Source organism: Nannospalax galili, unplaced genomic scaffold, assembly GCF_000622305.1.
Source record: "Nannospalax galili isolate Female #2095 unplaced genomic scaffold, S.galili_v1.0 scaffold596, whole genome shotgun sequence".
Lineage (NCBI taxonomy): Eukaryota > Metazoa > Chordata > Mammalia > Rodentia > Spalacidae > Nannospalax > Nannospalax galili.
The window spans coordinates 5,259,204-5,284,749 of NW_008340140.1; the positions used below are offsets into that span (position 1 = coordinate 5,259,204).

Consider the following 25,546-nt stretch of genomic DNA (forward strand, 5'->3'; position numbering starts at 1 on the left):
CCTCCTGAGTGCTGGGATTAAAGGTGTGCGGCACGAGGCCAGGCATAAAAATTATTTTAAAAAGCCGGGTGTGGTGGCATAGGCCTTTAATCTCAGCACTTGGGAAACAGAGGCAGGCAGATCTCTGTGAGTTCAAAGCCAGCCTGGTCTACATAGTGAGTTCCAGGCCAGCTGGGGCTACAGGGAGACCCGTCTCAAAAATACCAAAAAATAAAAATAAATCTCCCAATCAGGTGCTGTGGTGCCTGTCTTTAATCCCAGCACTTGAGAGGCAGAAGCAGGTAGATTTCTGTGAGATTGAGGCCAGCCTGGTCTTCATACTGAGTTTCAGGACAGCTGAGGCTACTGGGAGACCCTGTCTCAAAAAAAACAAAACAAAAAAAGAACTCACATAGCTATTGGTATCCATTGAGCTTAAGTCCCATAGTACTGTCTGCATTTTGTGAAATGGCTGCGTATACCCTTTACTCATGTCCCTAATTTTTATTTGTAGGTGCTGTTTACATATTGGATTTTGTAACATTTGCAAATACATTTTCCTACTTTGACATTTATCTTGAATTTGATTTAAGATTTTTTTGTTGGGGCCAGCAAGATGGTTCAAAGGGTAAAGGTGCTTGCTGCCAAACCTGAGGACCTGAATTCAATCCCCAGCACCCACGTGGTGGAAGGAGAGAACTGACTCCCACAAGTTGTCCTCTGACCTCCATATACACGCACACATAATAATATATATAAAAAGCAAAAAGCTAAGCTTTATTTTTAATTATGTGTATATAGGGTGGGGGTGATGTGCATGGGTGTACAGGGGCCTGTGGAGGCCAGAAGGTTGCTGGATCCCCTGGAGCTGGAATTACAAGCAGTCATAAGCAGCCCAACTTGAATATCGGGAATTGAACTTGGGTCCTCTACAAGAGCAGTACGCACTCTTAATCGCTGAGCCATCTCTCCAACCTGTGAAAAAAAGTTTTAGCCATGTTTGTTGTTGTTGTTGAGAAACGGTCTCACTATGCAGCCCTGGCTGGCCTGGAACTCACTACGTACACCAGGCTGGTCTCAAACTCACCTGCCTCTGCTTCTGCCTTCTGAGTGCTTGGGGTTAAATATTTTTTTTTAATTTAGTTCTGGCTGGGCATGGTGGCGTACACCTTTAATCCCAGCACCTGGGAGGCAGAGGCAGGCAGATCTCTGTGAGTTCAAGGCCAGCCTGGTCTACATAGCAAGTTCCAGGACAGCTGTGGCTACAGGGAAACCCTGTCTCAAAAAGGCCAAAAAAAAAAAAAAAATTAGTTCTGTATTGGGATTTAGGGGTCTTCTATTCTGTTTTGGAATTTGGGGGGGGTCTTTTTTTTAAAGAGGCATTTCAGCTTTTTTGTTGTTGCTGCTGTTTGTTTGCGTCCAGGTCTTCCTGTAGCCCCCGCTGGCCTGGAACTGTGTAGACCAGGCTAGCCTCAATTTCACAGAGATCCACCTGTCTCTGCCCACTCCCCACCCCCAGTTCTGGGATTAAAGGCGTGTGCCACCAGGCCAGACTCCTTTCAGAGTGGTCTTTCTGGCTCCTCTTGTCTCATCTCTCTGCTCTTTTTGCCTCTTCAATAGCTACATTTTTTTTTGATACAATTAAGACTTTTTGGAATTCTGAAACTTTGCCAGGGTGCAGAGTCAGGTGTGGGCTCCTTTTATTTTTCCCAGATGCCTGCCCAGTGGCTGAACACAGATATCTTCAAATTGCTCAGAGCCAACCACACACTTCTGGGGTTTCTGCTGGTGGTGGGTCGTTTAGCAAATTTGAATTTTTGTAATTACATTTATTTATTTGGGATGAGCACATGCACATGCTACAACACATATGTGGAATGATCAGAGGACAACTTGTGGGGGTCGGTTCTCTCCTACAGTGTGGATTTCAGGGGTCAAACTCAGGTCATCAGGCCACCCTGCCCTGTTCAGCTCACCTACATGTTTTGAATTCCAAAGTTTCCCAAAACTGGCACATTCCATTTCTCCTCGCTGTCTCCTGCTGCCATGCCAGATACATTATTTTAAACTGCTTTGAAATTTTAATCCTGCAGTCTATTCCCATGTGTGTGTGTGTGTGTGTGTGTGTGTGTGTGTGTGTGTGTGTGTTTGTGTGTGTGTATGTGTATGCACCTTCCTGTGCATTCTTAACTCTAAGAGGAACTCCACATATCTCTAGCCCAGGTGGAAGCTTGCTGGCAGATTCTTGAGAGGGGATGACAGCAGGAAGCGGGTCTGCAGAAGGGAGGAAGACCAGCATACCAGGGTACAGGGACCCTCTGGCCTCTGTGTTCCAGCTGGATGGTGGCCAGGCTTACCCCCCTCCCCTCAGGCACAGACTGGAGTACCAGGCCTCCTTTGACCAGGCAGAGTGACCTGAGAGAAAACATTTACACAGGAGAAAAGGAGCCCAATGTTCCCACAGACCTCATAGCCTGACCATGGGAGAGCTCTTGACACCTTTTATTCGGGTGATCCACAGGATGGGACTCAGTCTGCAGACAACAACCCTCACTGTAGACCCCATGCCCTGGAGACCGGCAGAGAATGCCTTTGTGGGCCTATGTCATGCACTGTCCTTTTGTGGGTAACCACTGCTGCTCCACGCCCCACACAGAGAAAATGCAAAGCAAATCAATGAGGAAGAGTAATGCCAGCAGCTCCTGTGCCATCACTCTACACTGCAAGGTGGTGGCAGTTAGGGGACTTCGTGCTTTGCCTCCTGAGTATCCATGGGAAAATAGTCCTCTGTCCTGTACAGCATGGGCAGCTCATAAGGCAAGGGTGCTGATGCCACGGGCTTCTGGAATGACAAAAGCCAAGATGTCTGGTCACAATGGGAAACCACTCATTCTGTGACCCATGAATCCCAGCACCAAGAGTTACCCTGCAGGAGAGCTGCCACATGAACAAGGTTCCTGAGCTTTGCTGGCAGCCCTGCCTGTGACAGCAAGAACCAGCCACCTGAAAGGTGTTGTCCGGAGCAACAGAACCTCAGAGTCCAATTGAGAAGGAGCTGTACAGAGGGTGTGTGCCTCATGCTACTCCTTGTGACCCATGTATACTTTGGTCTTTGGGTGTACCTGTGTGTATGTGCTTGCACGAGTATGTGTATACATAACAGATATCCCTGCAGAGCCAAGAGTTGGGCATGGTAGTATCCTTGGCTTCTCTTCCCTGAGCGCCCCCCATGTTCCTCAAGTCTGTGCCAAACCCACATGTTCCTTTTTCACAACATGAGCGCTCCAGAAAGTGCTCCCTGGTTTCTGGTATGTTTATGCTGAGTGAAAGTTAACAAGAGATTTCCCACTGGACAACTCTCTGTAGCTGGTTGATGGGCTCTGGGTAGGTTACAGATGCATCTCCACACAGGACCACCTCCAACTACAACTTTGCCAGTCCCAAGAATCTCCTGGGAACTTTAAGAAATACTTAGCGGGCCTGGAGAGATGACTCAATGGTTAAGGGCTCTTCTAAAGGACCCAGTTCAGTTCCCAGCACCCACATCAGGTGGCACACAAGTACCTGTAATTCTAGTTCCAGGGAATATGACACTGACTTCCTTGGTCACCTACATACAAGTGGTGCACATAAACGCAGGCAGGCATACATGTAATAAACAATTAAACCTTAAAAACTTTTTAAAAAGGGGCTGGAGAGATGGATCAGCAGTTAAGAACACTGCTTGTTCTTGCATAAGACCCAGGTTCCAATCCCAGCACCCACATGGCAGCTAACAACTGTCTGTAACTCCAGTTCCAGGGAATCCGACAGCCTCTTCTGTCCTCTGTGGGGCATTGCACAACACAGGTGCACTTACCTACATGCAGGCAATAACACACATACACATAAAAATAATAAATAAAATATTTCAAAAAAAAAGAAAAGAAAAAAAAATTCTTAGGCCTGGATCAGATGCCAGAGTCTGCAGTCACTGGACCCAGGTAGGGCCTGGGCATCCCAGACTCAAGGCTCCCAGTTGTTCTTGTATATAAACAAAGCTGACCACAATGAAGATGGCTTGCTAGGGACGGGCCTGGCTAGACTTAACATCTCAGCTGAGGAGACCTCTGCAGGAAACACCCTGTTCCCTCTGGGGATTAAAACAGGGTCTCATGTAGCCCAGGCTGGCTTCAAACTCCCTCTGTAGCAGATGCTGGCTTTGAAATCCTGATCCTCCTGCCTCCTGCTGGGATTACCATGAGTGCCACCACACCAGGTTCCCCTATTTCTTCTTGAAATGTTCTACCAACAGGAAGACAGACTTCCACAGGAAGAGGAAAGTGGGCCTAACTGTTCTGGAACCCAGGAGAAGCACCAGTGCCTGACAGTGGCAACTTCGGCGGGGGGAGGGGGGGGTCCAGCTCCAGGACTAGGGAGAGCTAGTGTGGAATGCTGGAAGTGTGGTTTCTCTCCTGGTGACAAAGAAACGCCGCTGCTGCCTTGGGTAGCCAGGACAAGAGGGATCTAGGAGAGGGGAGCTCTGGACCAAGCAGCGGACTCCTGACAGCTGTGTGTGAACTTAGCACCAGCATCCCTCAGGGGCTCCCGGGGGAACAGGCCCCTCCAAACAAGCTGGCTTTCCTTTCTCAAGAGGGTGTCCATACCACTCTGTGGAGGCTGGTGCAGCCCCATCCCACCCTGGGCAAGGCTCCTAACATTATATTAGAGGTCACTCCTGTGTGACTCCCATATTTAGTGCCTTGGAGAACCCCCAGAACAGCAGGGGCGCAGCCGCAGGGCCCCACCATGTCCTCTTCAGCTCCCTCAGGAGAGGGTGCCGGCTGAGGGCCGTACTGCTGTTCACTTCCGCTTCCGGGATGGCACCCTGATTTCTCTGCAATCCTCTTGCCCAACTCCCTCACCATCATCAGCTCCGCCCCTTGTCACCGGGCCAGGGCCAGGTCCAGCACGTGGCCCGCGCAGGACCAATGAGAAGCCACCTTAAGATCCTTGAGGCTGTGACTGGTTACTCCCATCCCTAAGGGATCAGGGAGGCGGAGTGGTGAGTTTGACCTCGAAAACCTGGAGCGCCTCCCGGCCTTCGAGAACCCGGCGGCCCAGGAAGCAGAGGCAACCCGGGAACCCAGAGCCAACACCGGCGCTGCGGGAGCACGGGATCCGGTGCCCTTGCGCTGAAGTTTTCCTGCGCAGGAACCACGAAATTTGCTTCTCTGGTTAAGCCACCTTGGCCCAGGGTCTGCCGTCATTGCCTGGATCGAAAGGATATCCATCTGGATGCAAGCATGTGTTCAAATACTAGTAGGAAGGGGCAGGCCCAGGATGGAGAAGGCCCAGGAGTGGGCGGGGACACCCCCCTCCTGCAAACTGCCCAATGGCTGGCAGTCCAACTTCACAAGAGAGGTAACCATGGGTCTTGTGTCTAGTGCCACCTATCCCCACTCAGGCTCCTTGGGGACCAAGCAGCAAACCCACACCTTAAGTTTCACCCTATGTTGGCATACCTATGACCCTGAGAGGGACTTCGGGTGATGCACCAGAGACTGTGCACTGGGACAACACGACCCCCATTCCAAACTCGGGCAGGAGTGAGACTTCCCCACCTCCAGGGTGGGCTAGGTCAAGGCTGGAAAGCTGACACCATCCCCCAGCAGCTGTCTTTGGTAAAAGGGCTGGGCCTGGTGCACTTTCCAGTAGCCATCAAACCAGAAGCTTGCTCCCCTTCCCTGCTAGTTAAAATACAATTAATTGCAAACTTATAAAAACGATTCTCAGGCCGGGCGTGGTGGTGCACGCCTTTGATCCCAGCACTCAGAGGCAGGTGGATCTCTGAGAGTTCAAGGCCAGCCTGGTTTACATAGTGAGTTCCAGGACAGCTGGGGCTACAGGGAAACCCTATCTCAAAAAGACCAAAAAAAAAAAAAAAATACGATTCCCAACTGTCATGGTGACTCACTCCTTTAATCCCAGCACCCAGGAGGCAGAGGCAGGGGTATCAGATGGAGGCCAGCCTAGTCTACATAGTGACTTCCAGGACAGCTGGATCTATAGGGAGACCCTGTCTCAAAAAAAAAAAAAAAAAAAAAATGAAACAGAACGGAAGCCGAATTCCCCAGGAAAACCTGACTGTGGTTTGGTTTGGTTTGTCTTAGAAAATCAGACGATCTGGCATTGCTGGGTCCAATGAGGCCATGCTGAGATTCTCTGTTACCTGCTGTTTTGGCTGAGGCTCAGAGGCCTCCATGCCCATTTTCCTGCAGACTGCACCAACATGTGCCTTTTCTCACAAAGACCCCAGATGATTGTCCTAGCCCATGGCAACCAGAGTCTGATACTGCTGAGGCAGCGGGGCTTTAGAATCCTCCCTTGTAGAAGTCGGTCTGCATTAAGCCAAGCCCCCAACCTACAGGGCCTTTGTTGCCTGTGCCACCACCTACCCCAGCCTCCAGAAATCTTCCCCAGCACGCACCCAAGTGACTAGCCTTTACCACTTTCTTGAGAAGCCCCACCCATACCCCTCATCCAGGCTTTCTGTGCAGGCCTGGGCTAACACCTCTGTCTGCAAAGGGCCAGACAGTATGTTAGGCCTTGTGAGCCAAATGGTTTCTGTCCCAACTACTGAACTCTGCCTCCTAACCCCAAAGCAGTCTTAATCTATAAACAAAAGATACAGCTGGAGTTGGACATTGGGCATGATAGCACATGCCCCTAATCCCAGTACTCAAGAGCCCAGGGCAGGGGATTACAAATTTGAGACCAACCTAGGCTTTATCGTGAGGCCCTGTCTCCAAAAGGCATGGCTGTGTTCCAATAAAACTTTATTTATAGGGCTGGAGAGATGGCTCAGTGGTTAAGAACATTGACCATTCTTAACACCCAGGTTTGAATCCTAGCACCCACATGGCAGCTAACAACTGTCTGTAACTCCAGCTCCAGGGGATCCGACAGCCTCTTCTGTCCTCTGTGGTCATTGCAAGACACAGGTGCACTTACCTACATGCAGGCAATACATGCATACACATAAATTTTTTTTTTAATTAAAATTAAAAAATAAAAAAAAAACCAACTTTATTTGTAAAAACAGTAGTGGTCCAGGCTTGGCTCCAGAGCATAGCTCATCTCCAAATGAACCCTGTTTTCCAAAATAGATCCCCACACCTTCCCATGGCTTCTATCTAAGAGGGTATTGAGTGGATAGTGGATCACAGCCACCACTGTCATATGGAGGCTAGGCTGCCTATCCAGTAGGTCTGAGGCCTGAATGTCATCTGTTTAGAGGCTCTTGGGTAACCACTGCAGTCAGTGGCTCCCTGAGACTGGTTGGGAAGCACAGGTCAATAAACTGCTGACCTCAGTATCCTCTACTCCCAAAAGAGGCAGGTCACCTGCAGCCCTCTGGTAGGCCTGGCTCTGAGGTCTCCAGAGTCAGCCCCAACCTTTGGCAATCTACCAGTCCCCAGAGCCTGGACCAAATCCTAGGGGGCTGAGGCCCTAGGCTGACCACCTGCAGGAGCTGGAATGCCTAATGCCAAGATCCCATGCTTACTCCCCCTTGCGGGGGGGGCGGGGCAGGCAAAGGATCCTGAGCTCAAAGCCCTCCTGAGCTACACAAAGACCCCCAAACCAAAGAGTAGGAGTGTGGCTCAATGGTAGAGAGCTTTGCATAAGTGCTCCTGGCAGGGCAGAGATAAGGACATTCTAAAGAGAAGCTAGAGTCTCAATCTGACCATCAGAGAATTGAAACAATGGAGCTCTCAGAAATGGAAATTCCCAGGAATCTCATACTATGAAGGAAAAGGCACCAGCCTGAGGGGGAACTTGACTCCAGAAAGAGACATCACAGAGTTCTAACAACTTGTCAGACCCAGGATCCCCAACGAGGATGGATCAATGGTGGGCTGGGCCACACCTTGACCTGGACTGCTTAGGCACAGGTAGCCCTGGCCTTTTATTTAAATTTTAATCTCTGCTGGATGTGATGGGACCTGCCTTTGACCCCAGAGGCCTGCCTATCACTGAATTTGAGGCCAGTCTGGTCTACATAGCAAGTTCCAGGCCAGCCAGGGCTACATAATGAGATCCTCTCTCAAACAAAATAAAACCAAAACCAACCAAACAACAAACTTTAATCGCAAGTCAGGACCCAGACCACTTTGGAGGAATCCTTGGCTGTCTTTGTCTTCCCAGTGTGGCCACAGTGAATATATCTCCCTTTTCTGCCTTCCACTATCAATTTGGTTCTTTTGAGACAGGGTCTCCCTGTAGACCCAACTGGCCTAGAACTTGCTATGTAGACCAGGTTAGCCTCAACTTCATAGAGATTCACCTGCCTCTGCCTCCCAAGTGTTGGAGTTTCTTTTTATCAATCTGCTTATTGAAGTCAAATGGTCAAACCTGGCTTAGGGCACAGGCTGTAATCCCCAAAGCCACAGCAGAAAGAAGGCCCTGGATTCCAGCTCTGAAACAAAACAAAGAAAACACTCAGGAGTCCGGGACCAGAAAGTGGGGAGAGCCTGACAAACCGCACCCTGGCCTTGTGGGTAACAAACTCTGCTCGAGCTGATCCTTTGCTGAGATGGGGGTGGGGGGGTGGGGGGGGTATACATTTCTCTTCAAACTTCCTCCCCCAAACCCGGATCCATGAGAAAAAGGTCCAATAAATGCTAAAGGGAGGACACAACACAGAACATCCATCCAACCAGTACTCCTCCAAACTGCCAAGGTCACCACTGAAGTTCAGAGATACATCAGAGGTGAGAGGAAGCCAAGGCCTGTTTTGCTTCTAATACAATTAAGTTTCCATAATGATGGACAGTAACACAGTGTCCTGGAGCAGAGCAGCCCCTGGGGAATTCAGGGTGGTGCCTTGCTAGTACTGAGTACCGCTGTAGCATGTTAATAAGACAGACAGTGACAGCATACAGGACACTCTGCATGGTCACAGCAAGGACCTCTAATACTAAAAATTGACTTAAAATAATTATTTGGGTATGGTGGTGCATGCCTGTAATCCTAGAGCTTGGGAGATAAAAGGAGTTCAAGGTCATCTTTGCTTCATGGCCAGTTTGCCAGCCTGGACTATAAGAGATCCTGATTCAAAAAAATAAAAATAAAAATAAAAAAGAAGGGAGGGCTGGAAAGGTGGCTCAGCGGTTAACATCACTGGCTACTCTTGCAGAGAACCAGAGTTTGGATCCCAGCACCTACATGGGAGCTAACAACTGTCCGTAATTCCAGTTCCAGGGGATCCAACACCCTCTTCTGGCCTCTGAAGGCATTGCACAACACTAGTACACTTACATCCATGCAGGCAAAACATTCATACACATTAAAAAAAGAAGAAGAAGAAGAAGAAGAAGAAGAAGAAGAAGAAGAAGAAGAAGAAGAAGAAGAAGAAAAAGAAGAAGAAGAAGAAGAAAAAGAAGAAGAAGAAGAAGAAAAAAAAAACCCAGGCATGGTGGCACACACTTTTAACCTTAATACTGGGGGCCATGGGTGGGGGCAGAGTGAGACAGAACACACTATGTAGACCAGGCTGGCCAGATCTGCCTGCCTCTGATGAGATTAAAGGCATGAGCCACCATACCCAGTCAAAAATAAATTATTATTATTATTATTATTATTATTATTATTATTATTTGTTTTTTTGAGACAGCGTCACCCTATAGCCCCAGCTGGCCTGGAACTTGCTATATAGAGCAGACTGGCCTTGAACTCACAAAGATCCATCTAATTCTGCCTCCCAAGTGCTGGAATTAAAGACATGTGCCACCACACCGGGCTAAAACTAAATTTATTTTTAAAAAGGAAGAGAGCCGGGCATGGTGGTGCACACCTTTAATCCCAGCACTTGGGAGGCAGAGGCAGGATCTCTGTGAATTCCAGACCAACCTGAGCTACAGGGAGACCCTGTCTCAAAAGTAAAAATATAAATAAATAAACAAAAACAATCAACAGAGGTATCATGGGAGATATGGCTCAGTGGGTAAAGGGATCTGCCCCTAAACTTGACAAAGTGAGTTAGTTCCTGGCCCCATACGATATAAGGAGAGAACTGACTCCAGCGTACATGTGCATGCGCACACACACACACACACACACACACACACACACACACATACACACATACACATTTGAAATTTTTTTTATTTTGTGGGGCTGGAGAGATGACTCTGGTTAAGAGCACTGGTTGTTCTTGCAGAAGACCTGGGTTCCAATCCCAGCATGTAAAATAAGAAAAGAAAAAAAAATTTGTGTGTGTGTTTTTGAGACAGGGCCTCCCTGTAGTCCCAGCTGTCCTGGAACTCACTATGTAGACCAGGCTGGCCTTGAACTCACAGAGATCTGCCTGACTCTGACTCCAAAGTGCTCGGATTAAAGGCGTGCTCCACCATGCCCGGCTGAAAATTATTTTTTTAATGGGGAAGAGGCCAGGGATGTAGTTCAGTTGGTAGAGTGCTTACCTAACACACACAAGCTCTAGTTTCCATCCCCAGCATTACATAAACCAGGTGTGATGGTGGCAATACACACCTGCACTTGGGAAGCAGGAGGATCAGGAGTTCAAAGCCATCCTCAGCTACATAGTGAGTTTGAGGCTAGCCTAGGCTACATAAAACCATGTATTTAAAAAAACAAAAAAACAAAACAAGGGCTGGAAAGATGGCTCAGCAGTTAAGAAGACCCAGGTTCGAATCCCAGCACCCACATGGCAGCTAACAACTGTATGTAACTCCAGTTCCAGGGGATCTGACAGTTTCTTCTGTCCTCCATGGGCATTGAATGGCATGGGTACACTTACCTACATGCAGGCAATACACATATACACATAAAATAAAAATAATAAAAAAAATATTTAAAGGCTGGGCGTGGTGGCACACAACTTTAATCCCAGCACTTGGGAGGCAGAGGCAGGGAATCTAAAGTAATATCTATAACATGATTAGGTAACCACAAACAGCTGACCATAGACACCATGGCTACTCATAACTAAGAATTCACAGTTTACAGAACTGGTTTTAAAAAGGCCATTAAGCTGTGTGTAGTAGTGCACGCCTTAATCCATGCACTCAGGAGGCAGAAGCAGGTAGATCTCTGTGAGATTGATACCAGCCTGGTCTACATAGTGAGATTGATACCAGCCTGGTCTATATGGTGAGGCCAGCTGTGACAATAGGGAGACCCTGTCTCCAAAAAAAAAAAAACCCCAAAATTAAATTAAATTAAAACTCTAAAACCAAGAAAAAAAAATCCCATCAAAATAAAACCCAGAGTTTGTTTCCAACTATGAAGAACTGGTCTATTCTAGTCATGCTCCAGGGCAGTCTCTCTTCAAAAGCTTAAGCAGGGTGGGTATAGCTACCACATGCCTGTAATTTCAACACTTGGGAAGCTGAGGCAGGAGGATTACAAGTTTGAAACCAGCATGGGCTGGCTACATAGTAAGTTCAAGGCCAGCCTAGGCTACACAAGGAGACCCTGTCTCATAAAACAATAAAAAAGGTGAGCTACTTGGCCACACCAGGCCCAAGCTCCTATGGGGTGCAGTGAGAATCTGTCCAGCAGGACTTGATCCGCACATGACTGATTTTGACTGATTTGCCAGAGGCCCTAAGGAGCCCTATAGACATAGAGGTGGCTGTGGCCCCAGGCTCACAAAGCTCAGATAAGGTTCCTTGAGGCTGTCCAGATTGCTGGCTGAAGGCCTGGGTTCCTGGCACCTGCCCTGTGCCTCACAGGTATGGAAAGTGCAACCTTGGGTCACCACCAAGCTGAGTGACTACTGCCATCCTTCCCATTGTGTCCTCTAGGGTGCTCAGAGCCCAGGAACTATGACAGACAGCAGGCTGGGGAGATAAAGAGGGTTCAAACTGGGCTCTTCTGAGACAGGACCTGTCCCATGGTTGTCTGGGGTGTTGGTGTCTGCAGCTGGGGCCCCTAGTCATCCTAAATGCCCTGACAGCTCTAGGCAGGCCACTTCCTCCCTGTTCTCTGTGAGAAGCCCATGAGGCTGGGCTGGCCAGCCTCACAGAGCCACTTCTTTGCACCATGACCCTGTCCAATACAGTTTCTCTTGGCACTACAGCCACAGGAGCCGAAAGCATGGAAGGCCACTGGGGTGTCCCTAAGCGGTGACCCCAGCAGCCTGCACAAGCCAGTGCAATCTTGGATCTTGTCAGGCAGTTCTGGAAGATTCCTAGAAGTCTCACAGTTCTGCATTCAGCCGGAAGAAGTGTTAACATGGAAACCAGCAGAGATATGCCACAGATGGTCTGCCAGGATACTGGCTACTGTACCCTGGTGCACAGAGGGACAGCCAGGTGGCAGGAGCTGTGCTCAGTGGCTGAGGGCTGAGGGTGAGGCTGGCATGTACAAGCCCTTGCTCCTTCCCTTCCCAGCACACAAACAAAGCAAAACCTCCACCTGGGGTCAAGCCCTTGGCCTCAGCAAGATTTGAGGAGAGATACTGGGGGTGCTGCCCACTCCAGGCCCACTTGGCTCCACAGGCATCCAGCCCTTCCCACTGCAGGCTCCATCTGCCTATCCCCAAAAGGGAAGGGCACCTGCCAGTACCTCACCCATAATGCTTTGCCCCTCCTCCACCCTGAGCTCCTGGTTACCAGGTGACCTATGTGGGGAGGGATTCCTCCTGCAAGTGTCCAAACTGAATTCACACAGCAGCTTGGAAGAATCTCCAGGGAGTTTCACTGTGAGACAAAAAGCCAGTCCCAACAGACTCCAGGCTGCAGGGTTCCATTTATAGAACATTTTGAAATGGCAATGTCTGAAAAATGGAGGACAGATGAGTGGTTGCCAGGGGTAGAGGGAAGGTGAGAGGGAGAAAGTTGGGGTGTAAAAGAACAGCACAGGGGGCCTCCTCCTGAGTACCTTGACTGGGTGGTAGGAAGGAGCGTCAAGAAAAATTACATAAAACTGTCAAAACTATTGCTGAAATGATTGTGATCCCAGCACTGGGGAGGTGGAGGCAAGAGGATCAGGAGTTCAAGATCATTTGTAAAAGCTAGCTAATTTATGGCCAGCCTGGGCTACATGAGACTCTTTCTCAAAAATCAAAAAACCTGGGGCTGGAGAGATGGGTCAGTGGTTAAGAGCACTTGCTGCTCTTGCAGAGGACCTAGGTTCCATTCCCAACACCCATATGGCAGCTAACAACCATCTGTAACTCTAGTTCTGGGGGATCTGACACCCTCTTCTGACCTCTTTGGGCACTGCACAACAGGAGTACACTTACATACATGCAGGCAATACACTCATATACATAAATAATAAAGCATATATATATATAAAAAAGAAACCTGGTACAACTGCACAGGACTTCCAAGGAATGTGGATCCACGAGTGGGGTGCAGAGTGGAGGGCAGAGGTCAGGGCCAGAGGCATCCACCAAGAAAACAAGTAAAACTGGAACCCAGGGAGACTGACAGGTTCAATCAACAGAAGTCTAAGGCTGAAGTTCTAAGCCCTGCCCATTGTTAATGACTGACTGGGGAGACTGGGCTGGTGTGCAGGCAGCTCTCTGTTAGTCCTGATTCTTTTTTAAAAGTTATTTATTTTTATTTTATATGGTTGAGTGTTTTGCCTCTGTGTGTGTGTGTGTGTGTGTGTGTGTGTGTGTGTGTGTGTGTGTGTGTGTGTGTGTGTTGTCCTCAGAGGCCAGAAAGGCCAGAAGAGTGTCAAATTCCCTGGAACTGAAGTTATGGTTATTAGTTACCATGTGGGTGCTGAGAATTGAAACCAGGTCCTCTGCAAGAGCAACCACTGTGCTTAACTGCTGAGCCATCTCTCTAGCCCCTAGTCCTGGTTCCTTACTTTGTAGTCCTTGGGTAGAACCAGGGCCTTGCCCTCCAGTGCTTTTTCATTTTGTTTTGAGACTATGTAGCCTTAGCTGGCCCAGAACTCACTATATAGACCAGGTTGGCCTTGAATTCACAGAGATCCACCCACTTCTGCTTCTCAAGTGCTAGAACTAAAGGTGGGCGCCACTGTGCCTGGCTGAAACATGTTTCTTTTGCTGCCCAGAGCCCCTGTCCCTTTCTTACCTCCTCTTAAGCGTCAGTCTTCCCAGGATCCTCCCTGACACTGCCATACACCAGACGCCCCTTTGTCCTTCTCCATGATCCCCCCCACCCCAGAACAGGGCACATTACTCTGGTCTGTCAGCTGCCCCAGGCAGCTCCCCCAGTACCACAACAGTCCAAAAAAGCCTCTGGTTCATCATGCTGGTGGTTCAAAGGTATTAACTTGAATGAATGAATGAATGAATGAATGAATGAATGAATGAGGATCTGGGAGTAAAAGAGTTAAACCTGGCCCAGGGACTGGGGAAGGCAGAGGTAAGGGGCCAGGTCTAATGTGCTGCAGCTCTGGGAACAGCCTGGAGAAATTAAAGAAGAATGTGGGGGGAGGGGCAGGGCCACCCTGCAAAGAGGGGTTCTTCAGGCTCGCCCCTACCATGCATGTTCTCATTAAAACCCAGAATGGGGGGCTGAAGGGCTAAGCCTCAGGGAGCTCCAACCACCTGACCAAATTGTCCTTGAATGAGGATGTTGAGGGAGTGGAGGCTCACATCACAGAGGACCTCAGATCTGCCCTTGACATCTGCCCACAGAGCAGAGGGATGTCCCTTCACACACCAGACCCTCAGGAGGCTGTGGTCTGGTCTTTCATCCCTCCTTCCACTCTCTCCCCCTCTCACCTTCCTTTCCTCTGTGTGTGTGTATGTCTGTGTGTGAGCATGCATACACCAAAGCATTCATGTGGAAGGCAGAGGACAACTTGGAGAATCAGTTCTCTCTACCAAGTGGATCTGTGGGGACCTAACTCAGGTCAGCAGGCTCTGTGCCTTTACCCACAGAGCAATTTCACTGGCCCAGTGGTCCCCTTTCTAGCTGTGTGACTTTGGCCAAGCTACTGACCTCTTGATGCCTCTATTTTGCCACCTGCAAGTCAGGGCTTCGGATAGGTAGCACCCACCCCATTGGGTATAATATGCACTTAACTGGAAGGTGCTTAGAAAGCAGTGCTCAGTGAATATTGACCAATTTCATTACTGTTACAGCTTGAGTTCAGATTCCCTTTAAATGCATCTTTAGCTTGTGAACAGACCAGGTGTGCAGTTTTATGACATGGCATTTTTAGAATTAAAATGAATGCGAACACCTAAACTAAATCACAGTTGCAGGAATTGGTTCAAACTTTAATGTACAAGGTGCCCCAAAATGAGATACTCTGGGACATTTCTCAGCTGCAAAGGGGTGTATCTCATCTCAGAAGGTCTGGCTCACAGTAGGTGCTCCATAAATGCCTGCTGGTCAGCCAACAAAGAGCAACAGCAGCCACCTGGGCGCAGTCACACAGCAGCCCAGTGCTCTGTCATTCTCCTGTCATCTCTGTCATCAGAGCTTCTCTGGCCTATCCCTAACACATACCCCTTGGGGTGCTACCCAGGGCCTCTGGAGCCAGGAGTAGCCAGAAACAGGCAGAGAAGGGGGATATGAGGCTGGGGCACTGAGATGCTCAGATCAGGTCACTGTGGGCACCTTAGAACCTGAACAGTCACTTCCGTGCCCCAGCTTCTCTGTCCACTCAACTATCATCCTCCACTGAGGAATCCTAAGTAACAGGAACTTTGGCCTCGACTCTGGGCCTGGCAAAAGGGCAAGGTGCATGCCAGAACATGCACCTGGGGGGATTTGCGGCCAATGTAACATGGTTTCTTTTCCCAGCAGGTTGAAAGTGAACAGAAGGAACTTCAAGTGCCTCTTGAGCACCAAAGGAGCTTTCTCCAGACACCCTCTCCCCTTCCTCCAGCTACCAGCATCCTGTGGGTCTCTGCTGACAACAGTCACTCCTGAGTGTTGGGGGTGGAAGGGGTGCTGGGCCAACAGCACCTGCCCACCATCTGACCGGCTGGGACTTGCCTGTAAACACTTGCATCCCAGCAGCCTTTTTGAGCTGTTGAGGCTTAAGCCTTGGGTTGGTCATTGCCTCTCCCAGGCCTTGTCTTCTATTCATCTCTGCCCTGACCTCATTTCTCTCCTTTGTTGACAGGCACAGGAGTCAGAAGCAGGCAGCCCACCCTGTAAATATCCCTTAGTATAATAGCTTTTCCTTTTTTACATTCAAATGGTGTGTATATGTGTGCGTTTGCATGTTTGAAGCTCGACATGTAGGCTAGGCTGGCTGGCTAGTAAACCCCAGGGATGTACCTGTCTCTGTCTCCTCAGCACTGTGTGAAGTCCACATCTGGCTTTTTAATAAGTTCTGGGACTTGAACTCAGCCCAGCCAAGCCATCTCTCCAACCTCTAGGTTCATATCTTCAGTGTCCCCCTAAAATTCTTATGTGGAGGGCTTGGTCTTCAAAGTAACAGTGTCAGAGGTGAGCTTCTGAAAGCCAACTGGATCAGTGGAGATCTGACCTCGTCTATGGACTGACCCACTGATGGAGTCATAGTTTGGGAGTCATAGGAGAAGCTTAGGGGTTGGGGGTCCCAGTTGGAGGAACTGTCACTGGGGCATGTGGTTGAAGAGGATGTCTTATCCCAGTGCCTTACCTCTCTCTCTGCTTCCTGGCAGCTATGAAGGGAACAGCACTTCTCTGACACAAGCTTCTGTCATGATGTGCTGCCTTACCACATATCTAAAGCAAGCAGGCCAAGGGACCATGAACAAAATGTCTTTCCTTTTTTTAAAAATTTTTTTTTATTTTTTAAGTATGAGTGTATTGCCTACATGTATGTACGTGCACATATATCATGCAATGTCCACAGAGCTCAGAACAGGGCTTTGGATCCCCTGGAACTGTATTTATGGATGGTTGTTAGCTACCATGTGGGTACTGGAACCTGAGCCCAGGTCTTCTGCAAGACTAGCCAGTGTTCTTAACTGCTGAGCCATCTCTCCAGCCTCTACTTGCTTTGAGGCAGGGTCTTGTGAACCTCAAGCTGGCTTTGAATTCATTATGTAACCGAGGATGACCTTTAACTCCTGATCCTCCTGCCTCCTTCTCCCAAGTGCTGTGATTCAGGTGTGTGCCATAATGCCTAGTTCCATGCAGTGCTAGGGATGGAACCCAGGGCTTTGTGCTTGCTAGGCGGGACCTCTCCACATCCCCAATCTTGAAAACTGTACAAAACCTTTTGATATCTGCTACAGATGCTGCAATTGGGTTTAAAAAATCTGGAAGGACAGAGTGGCTAGACCAGGGGAGAGATGGGAAAGGTTGGTCAGCTGGAACTGAATCCTATAGGAAGAAGTGCCCATGTGCCACCACACAGCAAGGTGACCATAGATGGCATCTGCTTTGTGTATCTCAAAAAGTCTCATTTGGGACTGACCTTGAGCCCTGACACAGACCATCTTCACACCTTTGACACACTCAGGTGCCAAACAAACCCCAACTTCATTCCTAACACTCCTGTGTACCGTGTACCAAATGCTCACTACTACAGGACCTTCTGAAGGTGCACTTACATCCTAACAAGGAGGTCAGTGCTTAGGAAGGGGCAGTGGGTACCCACATGCCATCTAGCCTGAGGGTGGCAGAAGAGCTTTTAGACCTGTGCTCTTCCCACCATGGTGGGGGCCACTCGGGCCACACCCTTTCTCTGTCAGCCTGGGGTGGTACAGAGCCCAGGGAAACTTGAGAGATATAGCATTGGGAGGGAAGAGGGGCCAAAGTTAGGGTCTGTGACCATGTGTGTGTTACAGGGGGCCATGGGACAGAGAGGCAGAGAGAGACAGAGATAGAGAGGCCAGGAGAGGGAGAGGGGAGAGATAAGCAGATGAATGAGAGAAAGGCATGGGTCCTGGCAGAGACATAGTGAAAGACAAGAAGGCTGGAGAAATGCAGAAACAGCACCAGAGATCTGTACATGGCAAGGCAAGGGTGGGACTGTGACAGAGCCTGGGCCTCTCTTCCAGCAGCCCTGGTAGAGAGGAAAAGGAAGAGGAAGAGGTGGGACCTAAGGGACCCAGCACTCCCACTTCCCCCGCCCCATGGGTGTGTCCAGATAGCTGTGACTAGCTATCCCCTCAGTCCAGCACCACTGGGGACCTGTGGCCAGTCTGCAGGCCCTGAGCTGCCATTTCAGCCAGGCCAACAGGAGACTATGGTCCTGGCGGGCAGCAGGGAAGCCAGTACCGTGGGACAGTGGCTCTGGGGAGGGAACATGGGGGTGGCAGAGTGGTCTGTAAACATGGGTCCTGGGTCACTGAGAGGCTAAAGGAGGGTGCCCTATGTGGGGTTGGGGGTGACTTTCAGCCTTTCACAAAGAAACTGTTCACAGGAAAGCTGGTGGCCAGTCCTCATCTACGGCACCAGCCTCAGGCCAAGCACCTGAGTCCCAGGGAGCAGTGTGGAGCCTTTGGCCTGGGGACAGCTTGCTTCTTTTCTGTTCTCCACCAACCGACTAAGAGCAAGAGTCTCCACCTCTCACAGCCTCCGTTGCTCTCCAGGCCAGTGACAGCAGCGTCCCTGGCTCAGGAGCTGCACAAGGCCTCAGAGAGTTATGGCCACATGCATTACAGGCATGTACCACCATGTGTGGTTGTACATCTTACTTTTTTAATATGGACTCTGGGGATCGAACTCAGGTCCACATGCTTTCAAGGCAAGCTCTAAACCTACTGAGCTAAACTATTCATTCTGGAGACCCCATATCCATAGAAAGCACAAAGCTTGGAGGGGATAGTGGTGAGTCCCCTTAGCCTCTGAACCACTATCCACAGCTGTCATCCATCTGGGCCAATGACCAGCAGGAGGCAGCCAGTTGTGTCTGGGCACCTTTCTTGGCTCTCACCCCTGGGATGGGTACTCCTGGCATCTCAGGAGTTGAGGAAGGATACTGCTAATCAGAAAGATCTGGCTACAGACACTGGAGGGTAACAGGTGTTGGGAGAGGGGCATTACTGAGTCCCACTAAATGGGGAGAGTTGGGGTGCTTCCCACTATGCTTCACATCGCCAAATAAAAATCAGAAGGGGCTTTCAACTCGCTCCTCTCACAATCTCGACAAGCATGGAAAGGTGTAAAAATGCATTTGGGGGTTGGTGAGATGGCTCAGTGGGTGAAGGTACTTGTTGCCAAGACTGACCAGCAGAGTTCGATCCCAAGGATCCACCAACTCCTAGGTTCCCTCTGAGCCTGGTATGGTAGGTAGCACATGCCTTTAAGCTCAGCAATCCAGAGGCAGAGGTAGGTGTATCTCTGTGAATTACAGGCCAGTCTGGTCTACATAAGCAAAGTTCCAGCTAGTCAGGTCTATATAGTGAGAGTCTGTCTCAAAAAACAAAAGCAAATTGTACTGTGACCTCCATAAGTGCCCTCACACATAAACACAAACACAAATAAATAAATGTCATTTAAAAAAATGTTTCAAGTGCCTTCAGTTCCAAGCCAGCCCCCAAACTTCCCACCTTTAAAGTCCCCACTCTGAGCAGGAATAGGTAGGCTGGGAGATGGGGGTATGGGACTGAACCCTCCATCGTCACATTAATACTGGCCATCTGTGATGCTGCATTTTTACCACAAGGACTGCTGGGCACAGGAGGAGAAAGCAGCCAGTTCAGGGCCGCCAGCAGGCGCCTCAGGCTGCTTTGTGTGGTTCAGGGGCCCAGCTCCAGCCCAGCCTGGCTCCTCCCTGGCCCAGCCCTCCAGGGGGCCCCCGCTGGGGGAGGAGGCTGAGCAAAGCCTCTCTCCTGCTGGCTGGGGGCAGGGAAGGGAGGGACTCTAGGCCTGGCACCCAAGGACGACTCCTACAGGCCTGCTGGGGCAGGACAGCTCTGCCCATGGCCGCCATTGCTTTCCTGCTGCCTGAGAAACGCCCAGAAAGGACTGGGAGGCCAGCAAGGGCAGCAGATATGTAACACCCACTGCTGGGCATGTATTGAACACCTACTGTGTGCACAACCCAAGTGACAACGCACGTGCCCTCAGCAGGTGCTAGAAATGTAAATGAGCCAGATGGCAGTGCTGGTGGGATGTGACCTGGGGACCTACCCACGTGCAGAAGTCCAGAGCATAGATTTCAACAGAGGTTTATCTTCTGAAATGCTGGCAGTTCATTCAAATGAAAGAAATCCATTTATGAAGTGGGCCAAAGAACACATGCAGGTGGGTGGATTCAGCCTGAGGACCTCCCCTTTATCACCAACAGCAGTGTGGAGGCTCTGGTCAATCCCAGGGCAGAACACAGGGTGGAAGAGCAAGGTCTTGGGTGGGATTCAGACTCTGTAACTTTCTGTGACTCTAGCCAAATGGAGACCTCTCAGAGCCTGGTCCTTTCTTTGTAAAGGAATCTCCTCCCTCAGGTTGTTATAGAAGTCCATGTCAGGCACCTAGCCCCTCCTATAGTAGATGCTCCATAAAATTATTGGTTGGAAGCCAGTCTGTTCTACATAGCAAGTTCCAGGTCAGCTGGGGCTATAGGGAGACCCTGTTTCAAAAAATCCAAAAACAAAACCAAACAAAAAAAACAACCTAACACTATGGCTATGAGTTAGGCAGCTGCTGAGTGCCAGAAGATTCCAGCTCAGGCTGGTACAGACTAAAGGCCAGATATCCCACCCACCAAGCTCCAGATCTCAGAGGCCTAAAAGGGGACAAGGGTTGGTGGGGGGGGGTGCCAAAATACTGGGAGCATGCTGGGGAGGAGCCCCTGAGGCACTGAACATTTTTAAAAAGTTAGTTGTTAAGGCTGGATGTGGTACAGCACACCTTTAATCCCAGCAGATTTGTCTCTGGTTCAGACCTGAGTGAGGCAGAGGCAGGCGAACTCTGTGAGTTCAAGGCCAGTCTGGTCTAATAGGGAGTTCCAGGCCAACCTGGGCTATACACACACAAAAAAAAAATGTTGCTAATCCAGTGGACATGGTGCTACTACCTAGAATCCCAGCACTTTAGAGGTGAAGGTAGGAAAATCATGAGCTCTAGGTCATTCCTAGCTACCAGAGGAGTACAAGGCCAGTTTGGATTAGACAAAACCTGGTCTCAAAACAATAATAACAAAAATTAGTTGCTAACTTTCAGACACTGGAAGATGACATGGAGCCCAGTCTGGCCTCAAACCAAAGATGACCTTGAACTTCTGATCCTCCTGCCTCCACCTCCCAAATGCTGGGATTATAGGAGTGTGCCACCATGCCTGGTTTATGCGGTACTGGGGAGCAAACATGCTAGGGAGACCCCTGTCTTCACATTTTATAAAGCCTCTGGTGTCCAACTTTCTCCCCCAAATGGGAAAATCTGGCCCCATTCAGTCCCTACTCCTACTAGACTGGTGTCTGGTAATTTCTAGCCTTTCCAGGAGGCATGGACCCTGTAACCAAACAGCCACACTTGCACCTGCATCCAGACTTCACACTGTGGGATCTGTGGGGACCCCAGCTGTTTAGGCTTCCTTTAAACCTCATGCCACCCTGCCTCAGCCAATGCATCCTCTCCCCTGCCCCTCTCCTCTGACTTCCCTTCTGATCAGCTCTGGGTCACCCTAACCTCTCAGCCCCCTCTGGCTCCGTGGGACCAGCATAAAAGTCCAGGCTGGGTCATGACTGTGTGGGAGGCAGGCGCTGGCCCAGCTGGCTTTGCTCTTAGCCTAAGAGACTTTCATGGAAAGCACCTCTCATCAGGAAAATTAATCAAAGTGACACCTCATGAACAAGATGTTTTGGCTCGGCAGAAAACAGAAAACAAACAGTGGTTTACAACAAATTAACAAGGCTGTTCCAAGCCTGGGCACTCAGGCCAAGGGGAGGGCCAGGCCAGCTGTGGATGTGGCCAAAGGACACCTGCTTGGTTCAGACCTGAGAGTATGTAACTCCAGCCCTGGCTCATATCCCTTCACAGAGACTGGAACCTTCTCCAGACCAGCGAGGCCCTTCATGTGTGGCTAAGCTCTGACCTCTTCCTTGGGGCCTATGTCCAGGAGCCCTGAGTGACATCTGTAATTATTTTCTCCTCTCTGACTGGACAAGGGCCCAAGAACCCTGAAGTGGGGGTTTGGGGTGCTCAGGGCCCAGCATGAGATGTCTCTAGGTGAGGAAACTCCAGACAGCACAGTCCTATCTCTTAGAGGGCATCCAGGTACCTTGCTGACTCAAGTAGAAGTCTCTACAAGATGCCACTGACCTAGAATACCACCAAAGCCCAAGGATTCATAGGCAAGTCACTCTCCTGCTTCAAAGCCTTCTGTAGTTCCTTTGCCCTTGGAGTAGTATCAAATTCCAAATGGCCTTGAGACCCGGTGGTCTGTCTCTGTCCCCATAGTCCCCTCACCAACTCCCAGCCCCTGGCCATTGCTCAGTTGCACCACTGAGCCTTTGCAGGGTGAGAGTCCCTCTGCCAAGAACACCTTTCCTGTGACTCTAGACAACTTTCGTTTCTCACCCCTCTCTGTTTCCCCAGCCCTTCCCAGAGGCAATCCCTGAGGCTCTCAACCAGGTTAGACTCCTTTAGACACAGCTATCACTGAATCTTTTTAGGATCATATCTTCCCAGCAGACTCCCATGGGCCCATGGGCCAAGAACATGTTCACATCCCAATGCCTAGCTGTGTGACCTTGGGGAAGTTTCTTAACCTTTCTGTGCCTCAATTTCCTCCCACATAAAATAGGGGACACACATAGCACTTCCTTTGGGGTAGGGACTGGCCAGTTGGGGGCCTGAACCAGCCTGGCTGTGTGTCCTCTGCCACAGTCGCCCACCACTAAGCGCCGAGTCTGTCCTGAGCTACTCTGCCTCTGCTCAGAGTTGGCTTTTCACATGCTCAGATGTCCCTAACTCCTTGCTGGAGCCCTCCTTCTGAGACCCCTGCATTCTCTCTCTTCCTCTTACTCCCACTGCTTGCTACAAAGCCCCCTCTAGCATTAAACATCCCTCATTTCACTCACAGTCTCACTGTGTCACTGACAGGTCAGCTCTGAGGCTCATGAGGACAAAGCCACTGATCCACAGTCACATGGCTTGCAAATCTCACAGATAGGATCCCTCAGTGAAAGAGAGCTGAGAATTGATAGGAAGGTCTAAATGCAAGCCTTTCTTTGATGTGCTGCAGCATGGGAACTGGAAACATCCACTGTTCACCATCATCTGGAAATGTGGGCCTCTCTGTCCCTGGGTGCCAAGTACTGGAGCACCACTGGGCTCTGGGGTCTATGGACTAAAGTCTTCTTTCTCAGATAGAGGGGCAGGCCTCAGTTGGGAAGCCCAGACTGTCTCTGCCACTGCACCCCTTAAGTTAGCCCAGGCTATGACTGTGGCCCACTATCACCCACTACCAGTTCCAAGTCTAATAGGTGGGGTAGGGCCTAGGATCCCCTGCTGGGGTGGGAACTTTGGTCTGACTCCATACTGCCAAGATCTTCCAGGCCGGGGGGGGTCTCTCTCCCCCCCCCCTCAAGGCTCACCACACATCCACAGGTGCAGGGATGAAGGCCCATGCCTGCCCCCCAGGGCTCTAGAGAAGCCTAGCCCAGCCCCAGGGTCAGAATCCCAGCCAGACCTTCTGGGGGCACTGTCCAACTCTAACCCCTCCTCCCCACCTGGAAACCCAGGAAAGGGGAAGCCCATGGGGCAGAAAGGTGGACCTGGGGAAGGGAGGGAGGCCAGTATGTGTGTGAGTGATGGTTGAGCCTGAGTCTATCCTTAATATTCAGATCATGAACAGCCCTGGAGGAGAAAGAGCCCCAAAGGAAAGAACAGAAGGAAAAAGATGCTCTCTGGGGCTGGTGAGATGGCTTAGAGAGTAAGGGTGCTTGCTGCCAAGTCTGACAACCTAAGTTCCATTCCTAAAACTCACATGGTAGAAGGTGAGAACTGATTCCTACAAACTGTCCTCTGATCTCCACATACCTCTGTGGCACTCACATACAAACACACATACACACACACAAACACACACACACACACACAATCAATCAATCAATTAATCAATCAATTAATAAATGTTGGGAGGTAGAGGCACATGTGGGTATCTATGAGACCAAGGCCAGCCTGGTCTACATAGCTAGTTCCAGGCCAGCTGGGGCTACAGGGCCTTTAATCCCAGCACTTGGGAAGTAAAGGCAGGCAGATCTCTGTGAGATTGGGACCAGGCTGGTGCTGCACTGTCAAAAAAAACCAAAACAAAACAAAAAAAAAACAAAAAGGGCTAGAGATGGCTCAGCAGTTAAGAATACTGGCTACTCTTGCAGAAGACCTGAATTCAATTTCTAGCACCTACATGGCAGCTAACAACAGTCTGTAACTCCAGACCAACTCCCCCTCTGACCTCTGAACGCTCTGGCCTGTCACTAAGAATAGTGTCTAGAACAGTGTCCACCCAGAGCAAGTGGGTGCCGGCTTGAGTCTACATGTAGCCTCAGGGTGGGAGAATCTGGGGAAGACACAGAGTCATCCTGGAGTCTACAAGGACCTCACTTCCCCAGGGTAGGCCCACAGCTCAGAACACCTAGCAGAAGCAGAGACAGGCATAGTCTGGTGACCCAGGTTCAAACCCAGTTCTGCCACCACCTGGTGGGCAAGCCATTCAATCCCTCAGTGCCTTGGTCTCTTCATTTATAAAAGAGAAAAGGTAGCCGGGCATGGTGGCACACACCTTTAATCCCAGCATTTGGGAGGCAGAGGCTGGCGGATCTTTGTGAGTTCAAGGCCAGCCTGGTCTACATAGTGAGTTCCAGGACAGCTGGGGCTACAGGGAGACCCTGTCTCAAAAAAAGACAAAAAAATAAAAGAGAGAGAAAAAGTGACTAGACCCTTCGTCATAGAGTAGAGATGAGGGGCCTGCAGCCAGCACCCTGGACACAGCAACAGTCTAGCAACCTGGGATCTGAATGTGCCCACCTATACTGCCTCCTCCAAGAAAGACCCTCAAGACCAGGAGCACACCAGGGTTCCTGTGACTCACCTCCCTGGCAGAGCTTGCTTCCTGAGACAGGTCACCACAGGCAGATTGGGGCTTCTCCAGGCATGTGGGAGTCTGGGAGTGTGGTGGGGTGAGAGAATGCAGGTCCCAGCATGCCTCAGCCCCACCCTGTGACAGAGCTCTGGAGGACACAGGTAGCCTGGGCTCTGCCCCACACTGACCTCCCTCTCCATACCTCAGACCCTTTCTCTGTGCCTGGGAACACAGTGCAACCCCAAGGGGCCCACATATGACAGGACTGACCTGCTGTCAGGATACTTGCAGGCCAAGAGGCACTTCCAGGTCAGCTGGCCCTTCTCCTAATGTGTTCTAGAGCCACCAAAGGTCACCCCTAACTGGACACAGAACTTGGGAAGAGGACAGAGAGCCACCTATGACTTCCCTGTCACTGCAGGCAGAAGGGCCATTCCAGAGGGTTTCCACGGGAAACATTTAGCTTGGGCTAATTGGGACATTAGCTTGGGCTCTGAGGGATGGATAAGAGTTCCTAGGCCTTAAGACGGGGTCTGAGATAAGAGGGTAAACATAAGCTCTAGTCTTCAATTTAAATGCGTCCACCCCTTGGCCAAACACTGCATTACAGAGATCAGATTCTGTAGCACTAGGAAGATAGAGGCAGGATGTT

General features: G+C 50.1%; 1 protein-coding gene across 1 annotated transcript in view; it reads right to left on the bottom strand.

Annotated features, from left to right (window-relative positions):
* Positions 1-1,634: 1,634 nt before the first annotated feature.
* The window catches only part of Bcas4 (breast carcinoma amplified sequence 4), a 60,409-nt gene continuing 36,497 nt past the window's right edge, over positions 1,635-25,546 (bottom strand). The window contains exon 5 of the mRNA XM_029564551.1: positions 1,635-2,821. Coding sequence (XP_029420411.1) covers positions 2,717-2,821 — 105 coding nt within the window. The 3' untranslated portion in view covers positions 1,635-2,716. The remainder of the gene's footprint in view (positions 2,822-25,546) is intronic.